Below are 15,381 nucleotides of genomic sequence, written 5' to 3'. Positions count from 1 at the left end.
GATTAAAGAGAATTTTGCCAAAATGTATTACTGTGAATCAATCTGCCTTCATTAAAGAACGTTTGCTGATGGAGAACGTCTTGTTAGCCACTGAGCTAGTGAAGGATTATCACAAGGAATCTATATCTTCACGGTGTGCTATGCAAATAGACATCTCGAAATCCTTTGATTTTGTTCAGTGGTCGTTTCTTCTTAATACCTTGGAAGCTCTAGGCCTGCCGGGAAAGTTCATCAAGTGGATCTCGCTATGCATTACCTCTGCTTCGTTCTCTGTCCAAGTCAATGGCGAGTTGGCTGGGTATTTTCAGAGCAAGAGGGGCTTAAGAAATGGATGTTCACTATCCCCGTACCTTTTTGTTATATGTATGAATGTCCTGTCAAAGATCATAGATGAAGCGTCTGTTAATGGAGCAATTGGTTATCATCCTCGATGTAAGAACATTGATCTAACTCATCTCTGTTTTGTTGACGACTTGATGATATTTGCTGATGGATCCAGGAAGTCTATAGAAGGGATTCTGAAAGTGTTAGAGGAATTTGATAAAATGAGTGGACTAAAGATCAGTATGGAGAAGTCGACTCTGTTTGTAGCGGGTCAGAAGCAAGAAGATATTCTGAAGCATTTTCAGTTATCAGAAAGGGAACTACCGGTACGCTATTTAGGCCTTCCTCTATTGACAAAAAATATGACGATTACAGACTACCTGCCCTTAATAGAGAAGATTAGGAAGAGGATAAGTTCATGGACTGGAAGGTTTCTCTCTTATGCTGGTAGATTGTAGTTGATAAACTCGGTGATAGTGAGCCTAACCAACTTCTGGATGGCCACGTTTAGGCTCCCAAGTAGGTGCATCGAAGAAATTGAAAGGATCTGTTCGGCATTTCTATGGTCTGGTCCGGATCTTAATGGGAAGAAAGCCAAAATAGCTTGGACTGAAGTTTGTAGATTGAAGAAGGAAGGAGGTTTGGGTATAAGGCCGTTGAGAGAAGCAAACTTAGTAAGCTGCTTGAAGTTAATATGGAGAATTCTATCGTCTCAGTCTCTATGGGTGAATTGGGTGAAAGCGTATCTTATTAGGAAAGGCTCTATCTGGATGGTGAAGGATAATACACAGTCAGGTTCGTGGATGTGGAAAAAGATACTCAAATATCGAGAAGTTGCTAAGAAATGGAGAAAAAGCTTCCTTTTGGTATGAAGTGTGGTCACCATTGGGTTGTTTGCAGGAGGTTTTAAGAGAGGGAGGTTATATAGATTTAGGAATCCCGGCAAATGCGACTGTGGCTGATAGCAGAAACCACAGGAGGAGGCAATATCGGGTCCACATTCTGAACAGAGTGGAAGTTGAGATAGACAGATACAAAGCAAGCTTGTTTCAAGAGAAAGATGTGTCTCTATGGAAGAATGAGAAAGAGAAATATAAAGAGAAATTCTCCACTCGAGGAACTTGGCTGAACATAAGAGAAGACGCTCCGATCTGTGACTGGTATCAAGCAGTATGGTTTAAGCATGCAACTCCCAAGTTCTCGTTTATTACTTGGATAGCAATGCATGGGAGGCTTTCAACAGGTGATAGAATGAGGAAGTGGAATGAAAACGTTGATGCATCGTGTGTACTCTGTCAGGAACCGCTGGAGACTTTGCATCATCTGTTTTTTGATTGTCCGTATACTTGTGAGAGGTGTAATGGAAGATCAATACACAGCGGAATGGGGCAGGATTCTGAGATTAATGACGAGAGAATCAGACTGGAGTACAGTCAAGATCTTCATTATCAGATACATCTTTCAATCAACTGTCCACACTGTCTGGTGTGAAATAAACAGAAGGAGGCACGGTGAAGTTTCAAGTCCTGCCACTCTCTTGATAAAAAGGATTGATAAGAATATGAGGAACAAGTTCACCATACTACAGAGGAAAAGAGATAAGGCCTTAGAAGGAGGGATGGCTCTCTGGTTTGGAACTAGACATGGAGGAAGAGATTAAATCTTGAGTTCTCTTTTGAGTTTTATTTGAGTTTTATTTGGAAATTTTCAACTATATGTTCTATTTGATGTAATAACAGTATTTTCTTTTTGAATTAAATTTAACATTCAATTCAAAAAAAAAAAAGGTAAAAGATTAGAGTTATTCTGGGTAATTTTCCCTATGGAATATGCACTACTAAAAGTTCGGTAATGAAAATGCACGATGCATTAATGTTCATGTAGTATATTTAATTTTTTGTTTAGTTCAGTATGAAATACGCACTACTACAAAGTTCGGGAAAGAATAGGCACGACGGGTAAAGTTCATGTTGAAATAGGCTCATTTTCCGTAAACTTTGTATGGAAGTACTAAATAAATATGTATTATGATAATATTAATTGTAATCGAGTTGACTTCCAACAAGTGTTTGTAGTCCAACGGTTAGGATAATTGGCTTCCAAGCAATAGATTCGGGTTCAACCGCAAATATATTTAAAATTGTTAACTTTTAAACCTTAAATTGTTATTCATAGAGAATCTTGCTTTTTTTTTTTTTGCTCTAACAATAACATTAAACTTTTGTCTCTTTCTATTTTTTTATCCGTGGATTGTGTTGTGCACAGTCCATACTAATTTCACTACTACTACTAAACCAAATGGTGGAAGATGATGGCTTCAACTGAATTTTATTTTTTTGAATTAAAGTGATATGGAATGATTCTATTAATTTCACAATTTTTTTTCTATCGTTTACTATGAATGAAAAAAATAGTCATTAAAAAAATAGTCATTAAAAATATAGTCATTTCATCAATTCCGTAAATTAATAGATAAATACAAAGAAAACTAATACATAACAAATTTGTTCATGAGTAAATGAAATGGATCGATTCCATTTTTATATTCTATTACTGTCAATCCATTTATTTTATTCCACTAGTTCAAATATTTAATTTTAAATTAAAATGATATGAAATGATTGATTCAATTAATTCCACAAATTTTTCTATCGTTTACCATGGATGAAATAGAATATTCATTTCATCAATTCCATAAATAAATAGATAAATACAAAGAAAACTATTACATAACAAATTTGTCCATGAATAAATGGAATGAATCGATTCCATTTTTATATTCTATTTCTGTTAATCCATTTATTTTATTCCACTAGTTCAAATATTTATATTTTTTAAATTAAAATGATATAAAATGATTGATTCTATAAATTCCACTTTTATCGTGTACCATGAATGAAATAGACTAGTCATTTCGTCAATTCCATAGATAAATACAAAGAAAACTAGTACATAACAAATTTGTTCATGAATAAATGGAATGCATCAATTCTATTTTTATATTATATTTCTGTTAATCCATTTATTTTATTCCACTAGTTCAAATATTTGTATTTTTTATATTAAAATGATATGAAATGATCGATTCTATTAATTCTACTTTTATCGTTTACTTTGAATAAAATTGAATAGTCATTTCGTCAATTCCATAAATAAATAGATAAATACAAAGAAAATTATTCCATAAGAAATTTGGTCATGAATAAATGGAATTAATCGATTCCATTTTTTATACTCCATTCCTGTTAATACATTTATTTTTATTTCAATAGTTCAAATATCTATTTACCGGTTATAACCGATAATTTTTCAACTTTTATTTTATATTGTAATATCTGTATTTTAAAAGGATAAAAACTAGTGCATGCATAAAATATGAGTAAGAAATTTGAATTTAGTAGTTATCTGCCAATTCATGTTCAAGTTAATATTTTATCATATATTTTAATTAGTTTCGCGACATTTTATTATGTAGTTTAATTGTATTCATGTAAATACAAAGGCAAAAAAAAAATATATTATATGAAATATACAATTTTATATTTTTTAAAAGCTTGGAAGAAAACTAACTTGAAAAGTAATTCGATAGTGTATTTTTCGAATATGTTTTTAATTTGATAGTGTTGTGGTTCTCGGGAAATTATTCCTTCAAGTTAGATAAAATTCTGACTAATCACCTAATCAAAACTGAATCAGCATAAGCTCGATAAAAAGAGAGGATGTGTTCATGCACAATTTAGTGTTGTGTTACACTTGTTTTAAAGTAAATTTGCAGTGACATTCATCGCTAAATTATGTGAAAACATATTCCATTCATAATGAAAAAGTTCAAAATTAAAGAGCTAAGCGTAAGGCATTATATATGTTTTCTTATTATTAAATTATAACATAAAGATAAAGATGAACAAAAGAAAATTAGATTTTCTTTCGATTTTTAGGTGAAGCAAGTACGTCCGTCCTTCTTCTTGTTGTATTTACGAGCCCAAATGTGTTTACCATTGATCCGAAACTTTTGGAGCTTCTCACCTTCCAGTATACGATCCACCGTAACCACCGAATCCAAAACCAACTTAGCAAATAGTGATTGTTGCTGATCATTGTTACACGCAACTATGTTAGGTGAACTTACCCAGTCTTCTCGCATGTAAACACCTACCACACACTTTTCTCCAAATATGTTGGTGAAAAGCTTCTTAACTTCGGCCTGTGACACATGAAAGCCACGAGAAAACGTTATAAACATGGTTCGATCATTCTCACTTTCCATGGAGTGATCGTTCCACTCCCAAAGACCCTTTGGGAAGAGGAACGAGTTGTTGTTGTTGAAAGTGTTAACCCCATCAACTAGATCAGGTCGCATGACATTGATGTTTCCGAAAGACGGATGCGGGAAGCCAGGTATGATCAGAGATGGGTGGAATCCGGGGACGAAATATGGTGGTGAAGAATATGGAAGAACTTGTGCAAGGATGTCTGAAAAGATTCTAGAACAAATGGTGTTTAGAAAGGTTTTGATACCAGCAATGGCGGTGTATCGATGTTTGTATATCATGGGAAGTGAGATGTGATTTTGCAAATATTGTGAAGTGAGAGGGATTTGGTCGAAGCCATTTGGGGGATCAGAGGACTCGATGCATCGGAAGCAGGAGACAGCTTCGTTAGCAAAAGATGCAATGAATCGATCTGGAAGAGGAAAGATGGTTGCAAAAATGTCTTCAAAACCAAAGTTTTCAAGCCAAAACCATGTAGCCATGACAAAGAGTGATTCAGATGGTGATCTTGAAAATTGTAGGACCAGTTTAGAGAATATCACCCTTTCTTGGGCATGGTAAGTGTGTAGTTAGGCTAGTGTTGGAGGTGACATGACAGGTTTGTGATGGATAAGAATGTGAAATTGACTGGTAGATATAAGGTCACCCTACTCGTTTTACACACGTATGAAAGTGGCATTTAAGTAAAAAGGTTATTTTGAGCCAATGAATGCAAATATTTAGTTATCTTATCTAACCATAGATTTTATGCTTTGTAGTAGTTATAAGTAGCGGTTACAAATAAATTGAAAGTGAACATTTTATGAGTTGGTTTTGTTACAGTTTTATTTGATGTTTTGACTATTACACGTAATTTTCACTCTATCCTGACAGGATTCTTTTGGAGTTAAGTGACACTTGGCATTGAATTCAAAACAAATAAAATAATGAAAGTTCAAAGGAAAAAGACAAATTTGCTTAATGTTTTGCTGCAATTCATAATAAGAAACATATACTTAAATGCTAAGTCAAACAAATAGTTGCTACTCTATATTTATAACTATTCTTGGACTATAAACATATATTATTTTTAAGAAATATTAGATACTAGGGATTCGTGTCATACGTGGAGTGAAATAGTTGATTAGATTATTTGTTTTACATTGTACTAAGAGATTTGTTGTATAGTGTTTTCTAGGAATAAACATTTAAAAATCCGTTTGGATTCATTTCCTCAAAATCTGAAAAAAAAAACAATATAAAGCATAAATATTTCAATAATGTAAGATTAAATACTTAAATTTACATAAAATTAAATCAATTTAAATATTTGGATGGAGAACAAATAGATATTTTCAGTATTTTGAACATTCTTTTTGTTATTGCTATATATTTATTTGTGACTACTTTGATAATTTTTAGATAATTTCATAGTTCTGAATATAGAATATTGTTGGGCGTTGTCCGTCGTGTCAATATTGTTTGACATTTTGTAAAATTGACATACTCTACAACCAATAGCGTGTACTTTTTTTATAAAAAAAATTCTCGGTAAATATATTAGAAACAAGATATAATCGAACATAATGAGTTAGGGTTGCATCGAAAATAATATGATCTTTTCAATCGGCATTTGAATTATGTTTTTCAATTGTTTTCGTGAATGATCTTCTTTTCTTTGAAAGCTTTTTGATTTCTAATTTTTTTCCTATGAATATGATTTTTTTTTAACATTTAGTTTGATATGACCTGACTGGTTCAACCGCAGCGGTTGCGGTTGCGGTTGCGGGAGTTTGCAGATGCGGGTGGCTGCGGTTTCTAGCAGTTTTAAGAGATTTATACGACTGGTTCTGCGGTTAGAAATTGGTGCTTTGAGGGATACTTATGACTGGTTAACTACCAAACGCAACCGGTTAAATAATAAATTAACAATATTTACATTTTATATCATTATAAAATATCAAAAATAATAATATTATAATAAATATAAAATTTATATTTAGAAAGTTATAGTTTAAACTTTTTAAAAATTATAGAAAATATTTTCATTTTAAAGTTTTATAATATTAATTAAAATATAATAGATATATTTTAGTATTTTTATAATTCTAATTTAAATTTTTTATTGAATATTTTTATTTTTGTATTTAAATTGTTTTGGAAAAAAAAAAAAATTTATCCTTCCGCAACCGCCCGCAACCGCAAACGCTAGCTGGAACCAGCTTTTGAATTTATGAGGTTTAGAGCGATTTGGAGCGGTTTGGAACGGTTTGGAGCGGTTTGAACGATTGTTGCAAAACGCCAACAACCGCTACAAACCGCAAAAGCTGCGTTTGTGGGTGGTAGCGGGAAAACCAGTCATACCCTTAGTAAAAAGCATTACTTGGCTAAACTAAAGATCCGACTTTGTGTGTGGTATTTTTCACCTCATTTTTTTCAATTCATAACCAATCACAATTATTTGTTGCTTTCGTATACCGAAGCCTCAACCATGGCCAAATTTCGCAAGGTGCAAAACTTTCAATTTCGAAAAACATTTTTATTCCAACATTGTAATTGATGCGAATCTTAATGATTTTGTAATTTCTTTCTTTCAACAATGATATTATTTAGTAGTTACATGAAGATAACTTCAATTTACTAATACAAAGGTTAAAAATGCAGAAAATGAGTTGATTAAAAATTATTGTATGAACACATTAAATTGTATGCGCTAGAGTTAAAAAAATTAGTGTATGAACACATAAATTTTTAAATAATTGTGAGACTATCACATCATGATTCTAATTTTTAAATGACTGTGAGGTTGCTACGTGTCAATTAGTGTGAACATATTTATTACAAATGTTTATCTTTTAGTATAGTAGGAGATTACAAATAATATTAAATATCCAATATATCTACCAATTTTGTTTAACCAAAATACATTTTTTAATAGAGAATTTTGGATACATCAAGGGTGATTGGTTGGGCTGTAGGAGCTGATTTTAGTTTTAGTTTTTATCTACCGCTTTTAAATCATCAATCATACTTTATACTGGGTTTTAAAGGTACAACAAAAAAAATTAAAAAAATAACTGTAACAACTTTATATTCTAATGTCCCATCTTTTTGATGTATCAAATCTACCCTTGTAAAAATAAATCTTAAACATACATTCCATCCCTACAATGCCTATTCTAAAAAGCGGCGACTTTAGTCGATTACGCAACAAGTAAGCGTTCTACGGACCTTGTCCATGGCGATTCTATGTTATTCCCACTGTTCTCTGCGAATCTTTTCCTTTTTTTTCTAGATCTACAAAAAAATCATTTCTCCTTCTCTTACGATTCTTCTTATCTTTTAATTCTCTCTCAAATTTTCGTAACATTTAATCTTTACTCTCCATCTTTGTTTGAGAAATTTAATCCTCTTCCTCCTTTGTTGTGAGGAATCGAATCCTCTTCATTCTCTTTTGTTTTTGAGATATCTTGAATCATCAGGTTGTTGTTGATGATAATCTTCCTTGAGGGAGGGATTATTTTCAAAAGATCAACTCAGGGTTTATTGTACCACCACCATTGTTATTCACCTCCTCACCACCACACAGGTCAACGCACTTCACCTTCCTCTTATCTGCTCTCTTGTTCTCATCATCTTCTTATAAGTGTGTGATTCATTTTTGTTTTGTTTACAAATTTATTAGGAGCAGGGAAGGAGAATCAGTGGTGTGACATAACGGCGTCTCGGGTCAAGCGTGGTGCGAAGGTGGTATTCTCATAGAAAGTCCCTGTCTTTGTCTCGATGCCATTCAAAGGAGATATCTTGCAGGAGTCGAAGAGGGAGTGGAGTCGGATCTGTGCCGGATTTTGTAGGCGGAGGAAGACGATAACACGGGAAGGAGAATTGGTGGAGGAGTTCGTGATGGTGGATCATGGAAGAGTATAGCAGATGGCATAACTGACAGCGTTTTTGAAGCGTCGATGGTGGAGGATCCGGAGCAAACAGAGGAGGCGAAGGTGGAGCTCTATGGCAAAGGAGGCTGAGGGGCAAGAGTTAGAGATTTTTTAGGTTTAATTTTCTTGGTTTACAATTAAACCAATTTTCGTTTAATGTTGTTTTAGTTTAATGTGTAAACTTATTTTATTTGTAAACAAATTATAATTAATAAATAAAATTTAATTTTTTATTTATAAATTGATTTTTGATTTAATTCTAATCAATTAATTAATTAATTTTTATCAATTAATTTATTTAATTTTAAATTATAGCATTATATTTATATCATTATAAAATATTTAATAACACAAAAAATAAGCAATGAAAAATTATATCATAGCAGGAATCAAATGTTATAGAAAACGAATATATAACCGACAATTAATGCTATAATATGTCTATTTAACATAACACATGGAAAAACGCTATGATAGGAGAGAGGTCTATGATAACTACGGCTTTTACGACGTTCTTCGAAACGGTATGAAAACGATATGGTAGCACATTTTCGGCACTACTAAAGTCAATATTTCTTGTAGTGCTCCCCGGCAACGGCGCCAAATTTGATATCACTCAAATTACCCTATAAGTGACTTGTACTCTCTCAAATAAGAGGTCATGTTGCAGTACTTAGGGATCAAATTAACGGGGAGCTAAGGCACACAATAGATCTACTAGTTATGTGTTAAGCGAGGCAAACATGTTTTAAATGTAAATAGCAGGGTTGTGAACAAGTAATTGTTCGATTGATTGATTGGGGTTCTAAGACAGATATGGAAAGCGTTACTTAGGGTTTTTATTCAGACAATCAGGATTATAGAGAAATAGATACTAAGCATATAATGGATATTCTAAAAAAAAACAATAAGAATAGTCGATCAACATCCGTATTTTTAGACAATCTATCGCCGGATCTAGGACCTCAGATGTTGCTTGGTGGTGCTGAGAAAGTGTCAATCGATTCGAACAATGGGGTGTCGATCGATACACCTTTCAGCCCGTCGATCGATGAACCTTCTAGGGAGGGTTACACACGGGTTTGACGTGTTCACTAGGTTTAGCTAAATCAGCTTCCGCTTGTTTCTATCAATCCTACACAATCTAAACTAATTCAAACAGAGAACCAAACTTCCGCTTGCACCCTAATATCTATAGGCAAGGTCCCAGTTAGCTACTCTTGAACACATGCATTAAGAATAGTTTAATTGATGGATATCCTAATACTTAGAAATTCTATATTTTGGGCTAATCCCTCATAAATATCTGAACCCTAAATCTAACAAGGAGAACTACTCAGACATAGCTAAGCAATTCATCATAAAGAGATATGAACACTGCATAAATAGAATAGAGTAGAAAACTGGAGTTCTAATCACAAATCTCTGAAGGAGTTCTTGGATCTTCTCTCCAAATCTAAGACTCTATAGTATTTTTCTGTATGAAAGTAAGAAAGCGTGTGTTGTCTAAAACAATGGCAGACAACATAAATATTAGGTTAAAACTCGTCAGGGGTAATCTGGTAATTCTTGTAGGACTTGGGCTTAAAGTCGGTTGGAACCAATCTGACCTCTGCGCGCTTCACCGTCGATCGATAACACACAGTGTGTGTCGATTGATTATCATCCTCGATAATCGATCGCTAGGCTGGTCGATGGTCAGCTACGGGTCTTTATCATTTTATCTCCAAAATGCACCAAAATCACCATTTTCCTCCAAATCACTCCAAAACCTGAAAACATACTGAAAAGACTCCAAAAAACTATAATGTATTTAAAAACACATATATAACATGGTGAAAAATGGGTAAAATCCATGGTATATCACTTTTGCCGCGTTTTGAACCCTTTGGGCTGTTTGTTGACTAAAACGTTTTTAGGATTTCTTTCAGAGAAATCACCTTCTGTACGATGTTAGTTTTACGAAATAGTGGAAACCAATTGTATAGTCGAGATAACTATGGTGTTAAGTAAACATTTATCGTTTTATACGATCGATTCGAACTTATACGAGAAAAATAAGTGTTTTGAAATTTTTTTCGTAAAGTTTCAACGGTAACTCCAATCGAGACGAAACAAGAGACAATTTGATCGAGACCCGAAAGAGGGAGTTCCGGAGACGAGAATGCATATTATGGGACTGATCCAACTCGCATAATGGTCGATCCAACTCGCCATTTGGGTGAGTTGGATGTGGTTCGTCCAAATCGCCATCGGGCGAGTTGGACGCGGCTTATCCAAGTTGCCTGATGGCGGGTTGGATGGCGCTGGTTTGGTTGTTTCGGTGCTCGGGAATCGTCCGCTCGAGAGATTGATTGATCCCTTGCGAGGAGCTTGCCGTGTAATACTCTTAAAAATACAAAGATTTAGTTCTCAGTATGTTAATTTTCCAATTTGGAAAGGTTTCTCGAAGACTGATATCACTCAAATTACCCTAAGGAGTGAATTACTCTCTCAAATAAAAGGTTCAGTTGTAGTACTTTGGGATCGAATCTACAGAGAGCTAAGGAACCTAATAAATCTAATCAGATTAGTTAAGCTAGGTTGTTTAATGATTTAAATGTAAAGTTGCTGGTTTATGAGCAAGTAATTGCTCGATTGATTGATTGGGGTTTTGGTACTTAAATGGAAATAGCTAGACTTAGAGTTTTTATTCAGGTAATCAGGATTATAATCCTACAGATGGCTAATAAGTTGTATGCATGATATTATAGAGCTCAACACTTAATAACAAACCATTATGCTTTCGCTTTCTAGGTTTGTCTATTGACCAGTGTCGATCGATTATTCTTTAGGAATATCGATCAATACACTTGTTGAAACGTCGACCGATTATTCGATTGGAATATCGATCGACGCTCTTGGTGAAGCGTTAATGCGTAGATTGAATATGCTCACTAAGCTTCCTATATCAGCTCTCGCCTACTCTAGCAATCTTAGCTCAGTTAGGATGGATTCAGGGTGAGATGCAAGTTATCGCTTATGTCTACAACTCCTAGAGCAAGTTCAAGGTAGCTAATCTAGAAACATGCATTAATGACAATCCTAAAGATGAATATCACAACTTAGCAATCTATAGTTGGGGCTAATCCCTCATAACCTATTTATACCCTAAAATCTAACAAGAGAACTTGTCAGACATGGCCAAGCAATTCATAACTGCAATAAGGTACAAAAACTGCATAGATAAATAGACATATATCAATGGAGTAAACACTTGAGATGACCATCGAGCACGACCATCGGTCAACATTGAAGAGGAATAATCGATCGATGTTCACATCATGACATCGATCGACATCGAAGCGCGCACAAAGCCCGTTTGGTCTCAGCCGACTTAGAGCCCAAGTCTTCACCAATTTACAAGATTACCCCTGACGAGTTTTAACCTAATTATATAAGCTTTGCCAACATGTTAGAGGCAAAGTGTGCTTTCTTGTTTTACTATTTTCATAGCAAAGGTTTTCTAGGATTTTTAGTAAATTGGAGAGAAGATCCGAAGAGATTTGTGGAACTCCATTGATATCTATCTATTTATCTATCCAGTTTTTATACTTTATTGCTGTTATGAATTGCTTAGCCATGTCTGAGTAGTTCATTTTGTTAGATTTATGGTTTAAATAGGTTATGAGGGATTAGCCCCAACTATAGATTGCTAAGTTGTGATATTCATCTTTAGGATTGTTATTAATGCATGTTTCTAAATTAGCTACCTTGAACTTGCCCTAGGAGTTGTAGACATAAGCGACAGCTTGCATCTAACCCGGAATCCATCCTAACTGAGCTAAGATTGCTAGAGTAAGGCGAGAGCTGATCTAGGAAGCTTAGTGAGCACATTCAACCCGCGAATTAACGCTTGACCAAAAGCGCCGATCGATACTCCAATCGAATAATCGGTCGACGTTTCAACAAGTTTATCGATCGATATTCCTATAGAATCATCGATCGACACTGGTCAATAGACAAACTTAGAAAGCAAGAGCCTAATGGTTTGTTATAATGGTCTATATCATGCATAGAACTTATTAGGCATCTGTAGGTTTATAATCTTTATTTCCTGAATAAAAACCCAAAGTCTAGCTACTTTCATCTAACTACCAAAACCCCAATCAATCAATCGAGCAACCACCTTGCTCACAAACCTGTCTTTTACATTTAATCATAATCAACCTAGCTTAATAAACTTAATTAGATTTATTAGGTTTCCTAGCTCCCTGAGAATTCGATCCCTAAGTACTACAACTGAACCTCTTATTTGAGAGAGTAATTCACTCCTTAGGGTAATTTGAGTGAGATCAAATTTGGCGCCGTTGCCGGGGAGCTTTGATCGCTTGATAGATTTAATTCGATTTATTCTAGGTTTCTTCTTAAAACCACTTTCTGACACAATTTTTTTATTTCATGTCTTTTCAAGTACATGCCCAACAGTACCAGAAGCAACAAGGAAAATCAACTGATATTCTCATCAGATCCTGCAAGTTTGGAACGTTCAATCCGCAAAGGAATACGCTCCTCATCGATCGACAACAACACTAGTTCGTCGCTCGATTCTCGTCAACCACCATCGACCCAGACACCAGTCTCGTCGACCGACACTCGCTCACCACCGTCAACCGAAGACACTCTTCCTGATATACCATTGATTTCACTCATTATTAGCCATGGTATATAGGTGTTTTAATATCTATTTACTAGGATATAGAGTATATTTAGAGTATTTCCAGGTTGAGGGACGATTTGGAGGAAAGTGGTGATTTTGATGTCTTTTGGAGCCTTTTGAGTGAAAAGCTGCACAGACGCGTCAGATGTCTAGCTATGGATGGAGACCTTACCCCCGTTATATTGCGCCCATTGTTTGACACAATATATATCTTTGAGTTAGCTTTCCAATGCCGCCAGTTTGAGGTCAATCAGCATCCTGTAGCAAAAGTCATGCTCATTTTACTGAAGAGTGGTCAGTCTGCCTCGCGAAAGGAAGCTGTCGAGGAGATAAAAGACAGTCGATCGACGTAGCACCCTTGCCATCGATCGACGGTGATGCCAGAATATGTCCTGAGCATATTTTATGACCGACTGAAGCCCATAAGCCACACAAAGTTACCAAAATACCCATGGACGACCAAAAACCCTATTTATGTTATTTATAAGCCATTGTTGACGGCTACGCTATCTAAGCTTTCTATTCTATTGTTTCTTTTAGGTTAGGAAAGAAGGGAGGAACTCCTTCAGAGTCCTCCTGTAACTTCTTTGGTTTTTTATATATTCTATTACAGTTTTATATCTATTCATCTATGATTTTTGTGACAAATTTCATGCTTGAATAGATCCACCTGTTAGGTTTTGGGTTCAAATAGGTTATGAAGGATTAGCCCCAAATATAGAATTGCTAGGTTGTGATATTTATCAATAGGATTTTCTTACTGCTTGTGTTCTAGAGTCGCGAACTAGAACTATGATCTTAGAATCACTAAGCACAAGTGAAAGCTTGGTCTTTTCTCTTAAAAGATCCTCATTGAACTATGATTGCTAGAAACAAGTGATAACTGATCTAGGAACCCTAGTGAGTATTTTATCAACCCGCGTGCAAAGCTTGCTAGAAGCGTGTCGATCGATATTCCAATAGAATTATCGATCGACGTCGTGAAAGGTGTATCGATCGATATTCCTCTAGAATCATCGATCAACACTTTCTAATTGATCGACAAACGATAGTTGAGATCATTAGATTTAGTCAATAGATGAATCTAGAAAGCGAGAGCCGATCAATTTGTTCTTAATGGTTGAACTCTTTAATATCTTGCATACTACCTTAGTCTCTATACTACTATAATCCTGATTGCCTGAATAGAAACTCTAAGTCTAGCAAACTATCCTTCCATCAAACCCCAATCAATCAATCGAGCAATTAACTTGCTCACAAACCTGTCTTTTACATTTAATAATAATCAACCTAGCTTAATCAATTTAATTAGATTTATTAGGTTCCATAGCTCCTTGTGGATTCGATCCTTAAGTACTACAACTCGACCTCTTATTTGAGAGAGTATAAATCACTCCTTAGGGTAATTTGAGTGATATCAAATTTGGTGCCGGCCGGGGAGCTTTGATCGCCGTTAGATCTTGTTTAGTTAGATTTAGTCTAGGTTTTACCACTGTTCAAAAAGACTGATAAAATTTTTTCTTCTGTTTCAGGTACATATATCTTCGTATCAGGAACATCAATGAAGAGAGGATTATGGGTTCTTCAAAGAAGGAGCCTGCTGATTCACGCACGATCAATACGTCTATGAGGGAAGAATCGATCGACACCCTCCAAGCAGCATCGATCAACAGCGTGAACCAAACATCGAACGACACTATCCAACTTGTGTCGGACAACACTGTTCACCACGATACTGTTCACTCCAGTATTGTTCATCGAGGTACTGTTCATCTCGATACTATTCATCCTGCGTCGATCGACACTGTTCATCTACCATCGATCGACACTGTTCATCCACCATCGATCGACACTGTTCATCCCGCGTCGATCGACAGTGTTCATCCCGACACTGTTCATCATGATACTGTTCATCCCCCGTCAATCGATACTGTTCATCCCGCGTCGATCAACACTGTTCATCCTGACACTGTTCGTCCCGACACTGTTTGTCCCGACACCGTTCATCCGGGTACTGTTCATCTGAAAACTGGTCATCTGGTGAAAAACGACACCACTTGCAGGGAGACAGAAAAGATTGAAGTGCTCATACTTAAAGTTGAAGGGAATGAGATGCTAAGAGACGAAGAAGGTCTCACTCGCAACAACGCAGGACAATTAATTAATGCTCAGC

The 15,381-nt window shown here is 35.2% G+C and overlaps 1 protein-coding gene across 1 annotated transcript; it reads right to left on the bottom strand.

The window, feature by feature from the left end:
• Window positions 1–2,556: 2,556 nt before the first annotated feature.
• On the bottom strand, window positions 2,557–6,372 carry LOC106403242. Its single transcript, XM_048751585.1, has one exon. The coding sequence runs from the start codon at window positions 5,075–5,077 to the stop codon at window positions 4,259–4,261; it is 819 nt and encodes a 272-aa protein (XP_048607542.1). The 5' UTR covers window positions 5,078–6,372; the 3' UTR covers window positions 2,557–4,258.
• Window positions 6,373–15,381: the final 9,009 nt, after the last annotated feature.

The sequence above is a fragment of the Brassica napus genome, chromosome C3 (genome assembly GCF_020379485.1).
Source record: "Brassica napus cultivar Da-Ae chromosome C3, Da-Ae, whole genome shotgun sequence".
NCBI lineage: Eukaryota > Viridiplantae > Streptophyta > Magnoliopsida > Brassicales > Brassicaceae > Brassica > Brassica napus.
The sequence above is the reverse complement of the archived record's forward strand: the minus strand, read 5'-3'. Positions and strand labels throughout refer to the sequence as shown.